Source organism: Astatotilapia calliptera, chromosome 3 (assembly GCF_964374335.1).
Source record: "Astatotilapia calliptera chromosome 3, fAstCal68.1, whole genome shotgun sequence".
Classification (NCBI taxonomy): Eukaryota; Metazoa; Chordata; class Actinopteri; order Cichliformes; family Cichlidae; genus Astatotilapia; species Astatotilapia calliptera.
This window is the reverse complement of record NC_137424.1, coordinates 44,786,416-44,795,445: the sequence shown is the minus strand read 5'-3', so window position 1 is coordinate 44,795,445 and position 9,030 is coordinate 44,786,416. Positions and strand designations below refer to the sequence as shown.

Sequence of the window (9,030 nt, the reverse complement as noted above, 5' to 3'; positions counted from 1 at the left end):
CAGTCAGTGTTTCCTGTTTTACTTTGAAGGTCCATGTCTCATGTGAGTGTTTCTAGTTTTGCTTCCCTTGTCTCGTCCAGCCTGATTACTCCCAGCTGTGCTCTCCTTCTGTGTCTCATTCCCTCGTTATCCCTCTGTGTATTTAAGCCCTGTGTTTCTCTTTGTCAGTGTTGTAGTCTCCCTCATGCTGTGTGTGAGTCTCCCGGTATACTTTATGATTAGCTTTCCCAGTTTAGTTTTGTATTGCCTGTGTTCTATTTTTCCAGCAGTTAAAGCTGTGCTTTTGAGTTCAAGTTCTGTCCCTGTGAGTTTGCGTTTGGGTCCTCTCCTGCCTGCCACACAGCTGAAACATGACAACATCAATGAAAAAATAATTGTAAATTCAGACACATGAGATTGTGCTAAAAAGAATGATACCAAGCAAGGCAAGGAAACAAAGACAATTTGAAGGTGAAATACAAATGTAAAATCAAAAGTAGTCAAAAATGGCCGATTATGTTTTAGACCTCAGAGGGTTAACCAAACAAATCATGAAAAATTAGGTTTAAATTTTTGTTCATTACAGTGCAGATTTCTGATATTTTGTGTGAAATTAGGCATGTAGCAATTAGATTCTCCATGTTGTGTAGCTTTCTGTATTTTATAGTTATTGGGCTACATAAATAAAATCAAAATTCACATTTTTTGCTTAGTTGAAATGTTTAATTATGTGGGCTAGAGAAAATAATTAAGTTATAGACTTTAGTTATAGAAAACATGTATACATACTGCATTTGAATAATTTTAACCATATGTAACACCTACATATGTTTTTTTTTTTTAAAGGCTTTGATTTTGCCACCTCATTTGATTTCCATGACACCCTAGGAAAATTTCTCTAGATCTGCCCCTGGTTCAGTACTGACATTTAGTGGGTTTCCTGTGGAGGCCTCAGGCTGGTGACCTGCTCAGGGTCTTCCTGCCTCTGGCCATATGGCTAGGATTGGCTCCAGCTCCCATGCAGATGGATGAATGGTCGGGTTCTTGTGAAATATTTTTTTTGTTGTTTCAGATTTCTTGAAAAGTTTCTATCACATCAGATGAACTATACAATCCAAAGTCCAAACTCTAATTTGCTCTCAGCATAATTACCAGTGAAATGCATTTCTCAAAACCATATTGAGACATAAATATAATTTAGAGTTAAACTCTGACAACTGAAACACCTTGTAAAGTACCTGCACAGCAGGTGAGCCAAGAACATCTCCTGACAATTAAATGTTGATTAAATGCTTTCCATTACTGGGTGTGGCCGTGTAAACATGAGAAGGCAATACTTTAAAAGTAAAAGTAAAAATGCACTCAAAGAGTGGCACAAAGACGGATTAGACGGATAGAAAGACGGATTGAAAGTTCTCATGTTAGTATAGAATTGCAGATAAAATGGATGAATATCCATATCCACTTTTTTTTAAGACATTGACTTCACAGACGGAGAAAAGGAGAAGGTGAGGAGATTCTTTCAGAAAAGGCGAGACTCCGGGGGTGGCGACTGCGGAAATCTTGAAAAACTCGGAGGAAGCATTTATAAAATCTGTTTCAAGGAAAAAGAAGGTAGGACAGTCAGTTATTTGTAAAATATGTTTTCAGATTTGTGTTTAAATTCAGGCTGTTTCAGTGACTCTGTTTATGGATGTTTTCCAGATCAAGACAGAGTTTTGCAGAGGAAGTTTCACACCATCACTCTTCCGAGTGGAGAAGTGCGGCTGACCGTGAGCCGGACACGTTCACCACAGATCTCTGACCAGCCATCGACAAGCCAATCACTGGTACAGTTTACTGCTCTTTCAAACATGACTTTTGGTTACAGTAAAAACTGAGCGCCAGAATAATGTGGCCAAACCAGTTTAAGAGGAATTAGTTAACCTCCAGGAAAAGTCGGACAGCTGAGGACAATATTGACAGAAACAGATGATTTTAAAATATTTGAAAGACATTGCAAGTACTGCAAAGAATACATTTTAAATAGTAAAACGCTCTCTTTTAAAAAAAAAAAAAAAAAATCATTAAATTTGATATCAGGGACAAGTTTAGAGAATATGTTTGTTGTTTTAGAAGAATGTCAGTGTTGTATTACTTCCTCTTCTTACAACATTTGGGAAATGGAAACACCAACCACTTTAGTTCTGGAGGTAAATGTTTGTTCCACGTTTGCTGTGCCCTCTTTTGGTTGACAGTTCTCGGGCCTCTTTCACTCTGTCTCACTGTTTATTTATTTATTTTTGTTTTTTGCAATTATTGTACAAGTACACTTTATGTAGTGCTGTGTTGATTGTCTGTTATATGTTGCACCGTGGTCTTGAAGGAAGATTGTCTTGCTTCACTGTGTACTGACCACTGCACATGGTTGAAATGACACTAAAGCCACTTGACTTGAGTTGTTGAAAATACAGAGTGAAGTTTAATGTTGTTTAAATAAGAAAGGCCTTCCCTGAAAAACTCGTCATGTGGATGGCACAGCATGCAGATACTTTGTAGAAAAGCAAGTAAATCATATCACATGTGTTACTCCACGTCCACATCATCGAAGATAATGTTTTTTAAAACACAGGTGATAACAAGTCAAATGATAACACTCTCACTGGTCACCTTGCTAGTACCAGACGAAAGTGCTGCTTTAAATCTTCACTGTACTTTTTGATTGTAATGTTGTAATGTTATTTGAATTACTGTTCCCTTCCTATCAGTTTAAAGCACATTAAGATGACATGCAGAGAATTGGATATTTTCTCTTTTTCAGTCCGTTCTCTGTAATCCCTGGAGATGGTTGTGTGGGAAAATCCCAGGAGAAATATATCTGAAATATTCAAAACAGCCCAAATTTCTTCCTCATTCTGATGCTCAGTTTGAACTTCAGAAAGTCATCCTGACCATGTCTAGTGGCGTGTGACTGGCTGATTATCCATGTGTATAAATGAGCGCTTGAGCAGCTGTACCTAATATAGTGGCCAGAGAGTGTGTGTCTGTGTGGTTTGATCACACAAATTTTTAAAGTCTTTGTGGAATCCAAAGACACCGCATCCTGTTAGCACACAGGGGAAAAACCTGAACATTGTGTTTTAAATAATTTACCAGTCATTGAATTCTGCTTTAGATGGTAAATGGTCTGTATTTGTATAGCACTTTACTAGTCCCTAAGGACCTCAAAGCACTTTACACTTCCAGTCATTCACACACCGGTGATGGCAGGCTACATTGTAGCTACAGCCACCCTGGGGCGCACTGACAGAGGCAAGGCTGCCGGACACTGGCGCCACCGGGCCCTCTGACCACCACCAGGAGGCAACGGGTGAAGTGTCTTACCCAAGGACACAATGACCGAGACTGTCCAAGCCGGGGCTCGAACCGGCAACCTTAAGATTACAAGGCGAACTCCCAACTCTTGAGCCACGATCGCCCATAGGATACTGACTAACTTAGGATACTAACTAATTCAGTTTGCTTATTTGTCAAAGGGGCAACACAATAAAATTACAAATATAACTGTAGAGAACTAGATATGTAAGTGCCACTTGCTGTTTTACCTCATATAACCCTATATATACTTATATGCAACTTGTAAAATGTACACTGGCCAAAGTAGTTTTGAACACCTGAGCTTTATAAATGTTCTGTAAGTTACTTGGACATGAAGAGAGTTCAGAGTGGACATCAGCTACATGCCAGGCGCCAGGCGAACTGGAACGACCAAAGTCCAACTGAAGACATGGCCAAGCTCAATGAAGTTCTTCATGATTTCCAGATGAATCAAGTTTCAACTCAAGAAAACATCAATCTGCTTCATCCTGAAATGGTCGACTGTTTTAATAAAATCCTAGACTTGATTGGCATGAAGCAGACCAAGGTGACCTTACAAGCCTCACATTTTCCAAATCCTTGTGTGTTTGTGTCTGGTCCTCGATGTCATGTTCAGGAGGCCAAGGAGGCCCTAACATCAACTCTAGACAGTGTTATAGTAGACACTTTGACTGATCAAGCACACACATCCATACATATGCAATAATACTAAGTGCAATAATCCTTTCTGTCATCGTTGTATTTTACTCAGTTGTATATAGTATTTGTATTTGTATTCTATTTTTATCTTATTGTATATTTATTTTATTGTATTCTACTGTATATAGTATTTTATTCTATTCTGTACAGTTGTGTACTGTATTTATTCTTATTGTATTCTAATTTTTGCCTCATAACTTTTGCACTGTCCACTTCCTGCTGTGACAAAACAAATTTCCCACGTGTGGGACTAATAAAGGTTATCTTATCTTATCTTATCTAGATGGACCAGGGGCTCAGCAGTACTTCCAGGAAGAGGGTAAAGTGACTAAAGAGCTGATAGAGGGTTCCTGTAACGTCATTATCCGAGAGAAGCAAACTGCAGCCACCCCAAATGTGCAAAGACCACAAAACACCAGCAGACTCAGCAATACACCACTAATCTAATCTAATCTAATCTCTAATCTACAGCAGCAGCATGTACAGCACAGTTGGAAACTCTGCAATTAATAGAACAAACCTGAAGATCAAACTCAGCAGTTTAGAAAATGAACAGGTTTGATTATTTCCATTCAATTCTATTTCCCATAATCCCAAAATAAAATATTAACATTCATGTTATTCAATATTAATTCTGCAGGCAAATGTTCTGGTGGTCCCCATGCTCAACAAACAGCTGACTTCTACAAATATTGGCAAAAGTTTGTTGGCCAAAGCTGGGAATGTATTAAAGTTAAAGTTTGATTCAGTCTTAGCCAGTTGTGCCCTCGCCCCTGGTGATGTTCAGATGGTTGATGCACCTCCATCTCTGGGCTGCTCCAAGATTTTCTTCATTGAGTGCTTGCCTTGGGACGGAGTAAGAGGAAAGAGTGTTCAGGTAAAATTAAGGACTTTCATTAACACTTCTGGTGATGGAAAAAAACATAATTCATATTTAATTTACCCTCAGAAAACCACAGAAATCCACTTTAAAGTGGTGCATATTTGAAAGGATTAACTGGAAAAAACAGATATATAAGTTTGTGTGTGCAAAAGTAGAAGCACAGACAAAAGAAAAGATAATAAAATATTTAACTGCAAAGCAAAAGCATTAATGCTCAAACTAGATCAATGCAAGGAAAGATTTATACAACTTTTTTGTGGAGCCTCATAGTTTTCCATGTGTGCTCTGTTAGTTGCAGTGTGCAATCCAACAGTTTGAAAACATAGTTAAAAATATGTAACTTTTGATTTGCAGGCTCTTGGTAACGGTCTGAAGAGGTGTCTGGAGCTTTGTGTACAGCAGAATTTGGATTCAGTGGCCATTCCGATCATTGGGCCAGGAATTGTTTTACAATACCCGCTGAGAGAAGCTATTCAAGTGTTGACTGACATCATTCACCAGTTTGGATTATCTGCATCCTCTGGATCTCTTACAAACATCCACATTGTCATTAAACCTGGTTACCCTGATTCTGAGGCGGTCAGTGTCAATCGATATGTCCTGATCTGATATGTAACATGCATATCACACTATATCACTTAATTTATAAAGCACTTTTAAAAACAAAAACAGGGCTGTTCTGACCATGCATCAATTCTTTATCGTGTTATTCTGTGTTTTTATCTACAGTGCTACCACGATGTCTACAGACAGCTCAGCTTAAATATGAACCAGGGAGGCCAAGGTAAACTTGCACTACTCAGACTGTCTTTAGTATGTGACACTAATGCATAGTGAGCAGATAAAAAGCATTCAGCTAGTGTTATATTTTACCATCTTCATTAGGACCCTCAGGAATCAGATTAAATATCAGACAAAATCTAATGTGTGGTCTTTTTCCTCTCAGCAATCTTCAGGTCCTTCACCAGCGACCTAGATGACATCATCATCACAGTGGGGAGTGGGGTTAAATTACATGTGATATTTGGTGACATCATTAATGAGACTACAGATGCTGTGGTGAACACAACCAACTTCAAAAGTTCTAACCTTGGTAGGTAAAAGTGAGGATGCACACAAAGGCAGGAAGGTGGAGTGAGCAGGAGGATCATATTGTAACTGTAAGGTTATTTTTAGCCACAATAGTGGAATAGCTCTCTGCGGATAGCAGAGACAAACAGCTGTTCATGAATATCTGCACAGAAATGGGAATGCCCATATGAATATAATCCTTGAAGATCCAAGTTGTCATCTAGTATTATCAGCAGGTCACTTATATTAGCTAAAACCTCATCATATACTTATGAAAAGCAAGACTAAGAATAGAGAGTCAAGGTCCAACAACATAAGTAATTATGCCACTAATTTCTAATGCTTGTGGGGATAGGTTAATTGGATAACCCAAATTGTCACTAGGTGTGAATGTGCAAATGAATGTGAGTGCGAATGGTTGTTTGTCCCTGTGTGTTAGCCTTGCGACAGACTGGCGACCTGTCCAGGGTGTACCCCGCCTCTCGCCCTATGACAGCTGGGATAGGCTCCAGCGCCCTCCGCGACCCTGAAAAGGATAAGCGGAAGTGAATGGATGGATGGATGGATGGATGGAATTTCTAATGCATCTGGAGCTGCAAAACTAGATAATTTCTTGATTTTTGGATCTAGTACCGATCATGGTTATAGTTTCTCATAGTGAAATATAGTGCATATTAGACACATTCAGCAGGAACAGGCTTAGTGGATGACAAAATGCAAAACTCTTAGGCGTAAGTGATGGAAAGCAATCAGGACTCAGATTATCAAACTGTAACAAATATAAGATGTCAGTGACAGTCTGGCAGGGAACAGAGGTGAACTGGTTTATGGCCTGTGGTGTCAGACATGTTTCATTTCCAGCCAAGCAGGTTTGGCAGGGATTAGCCTTTGACTTACCTTTGAGTACCATTTCCCATAAATGCATTTGGATTGATTACGAGAAATAGGGTTGATGAGTCATTCTAAGCAGGAAGCAGGACTAAGAAATCAAATGGGTAGAATCTCTATGTCCAACCGAGACACAAAATGGAACTTAAAATAAAACTGTGGCATGCATTGTCCAATTATTGTTGTTATTTACAGAGATGATCCAAATTTGTCCTTGAAATTAAATACATTTATTAAATATATCAGTATTTAACCAATAGGCATCAGACCTTCATTTTAATAAGATTATCTTAGACTTTTTGGAGACCCAGCTTTTCTTTTGATGTTACAATAAGACTGGCATTTGTGACTTTTATTATATGCTAACAAATAGAAAAGTATTTGTTAATCAGCTGTGCAACTTGCCCTAAACTTTACAGAAGCAAAGGTTTACATGTTGCTAACAAAATAGATGGCAATAGGTATGTATGTACAGTCAGGTCCATAAATATTGGGACATCAACACTATTCTAACATTTTTGACTCTATACACCACCACAATGGATTTCAAATGAAAGGGATAAGATGTGCTTTGACTGCAGACTGTCAACTTTTATTTCAGGGTAGTTACATCCAAATCAGGTGAACGGTGTAGGAATTACAACAGTTTGCATATGTGCCTCCCACTTGTTAAGGGACCAGTGTAATGGGACAATTGACTTCTCAGCTGTTCCGTGGCCAGGTGTATGTTATTCCCTCATTATCCCAATTACAATGAGCAGATAACAGGTCCAGAGTTCATTTCACGTGTGCTATTTACATTTGGAATCTGTTGCTGTCAACTGTCAAGATGAGATCCAAAGAGCTGTCACTATTGGTGAAGCAACCCATCATTGGGCTGAAACAAACAAAACAAACCCATCAGATAGATAGCAAAAACATTAGGCGTGGCCAAAACAACTGTTTGGAACATTCTCAAAAAGAAGGAACATGCCGGTGCGCTGGGCAACACCAAAAGACCCGGAAGACCACGGAAAACAACTGTGGTGGATGACCGAAGAATCCTTTCCCTGGTGAAGAAAACACCCTTCACAACAGTTGGCCAGATCAAGAACATTCTCCAGAAGGTAGGTGTATGTGTGTCAAAGTCAACAATCAAGAGAAGACTCCACCAGTGTGAATACAGAGGGTTCACCACAAGATGTAAACCATTGGTGAGCCCCCAAAACAGGAAGGCCAGATAATGGTTAAGGTGCCAAATGACATCTAAAAAAGCCTTCACAGTTCTGGAACAACATCCTATGGACAGACAAGACCAAGATCAACTTGTACCAGAGAGATGGGAAGAGAAGAGTATGGAGACGGAAAGGAACTGCGCATGATCCTAAGCATACCACCTCATCAGTGAAGCATGGTGGTGGAAGTGTCATGGCGTGGGCATGTATAGCTGCCAGTGGAACTGGCTCTCTTGTTTATTGATGATGTGACTGCTGACAAAAGCAGCACGATGAATTCTGAAGTGTTTCAGGCAATATTATCTGCTCATATTAAGCCAAATGCTTCAGAACTCATTGGGCGGCGCTTTACAGTGCAGGTGGACAATGACCCAAAGCATACTGCAAAAGCAACCAAAGAGTTTTTGAAGGGAAAGAAGTGGACTGTTTTGCAATGACCAAGTCAATCACCTGACCGGAATCCGATTGAGAATGCATTTCACTTGCTGAAGACAAAACGCTGAAGAAGGGAAAATGCCCCAAGAACAAGCAGGAACTGACGACGGTTGCAGTAGAGGCCTGGCAGAGCATCACCAGGGATGAAACCCAGCGTTTGGTGATGTCTATGTGTTCCAGATTTCAGGCTGTAATTGACTGCAAAAGATTTGCAACCAAGTATTTAAAAAACCATGTGGGGGACCCAGGAAACATGTGGAAGAAGGTGCTCTGGTCAGATGAGACCAAAATGGAACGTTTTGGCCAAAATGCAAAGCACTATGTGTGGCGGAAAACTAACACTGCACATCACTCTGAACACACCATCCCCACTGTCAAATATGGTGGTGGCAGCATCATGCTCTGGGGGTGCTTCTCTTCAGCAGGGACAGGGAAGCTGGTCAGAGTTGATGGGAAGATGGATGGAGCCAAATACAGGGCAATCCTGGAAGAAAACCTGGTAGA

General features: G+C 39.8%; 1 protein-coding gene across 1 annotated transcript in view; it reads left to right on the top strand.

Annotated features, from left to right (window-relative positions):
- The first annotated feature begins 665 nt into the window (after positions 1–665).
- The window catches only part of LOC113013600 (protein mono-ADP-ribosyltransferase PARP14-like), a 30,416-nt gene continuing 22,051 nt past the window's right edge, over positions 666–9,030 (top strand). The window contains exons 1-7 of the mRNA XM_080291207.1: positions 666–1,593; positions 1,684–1,808; positions 4,319–4,591; positions 4,676–4,912; positions 5,273–5,497; positions 5,648–5,702; positions 5,865–6,011. Coding sequence (XP_080147333.1) covers positions 4,514–4,591; positions 4,676–4,912; positions 5,273–5,497; positions 5,648–5,702; positions 5,865–6,011 — 742 coding nt within the window. The 5' untranslated portion in view covers positions 666–1,593; positions 1,684–1,808; positions 4,319–4,513. The remainder of the gene's footprint in view (positions 1,594–1,683; positions 1,809–4,318; positions 4,592–4,675; positions 4,913–5,272; positions 5,498–5,647; positions 5,703–5,864; positions 6,012–9,030) is intronic.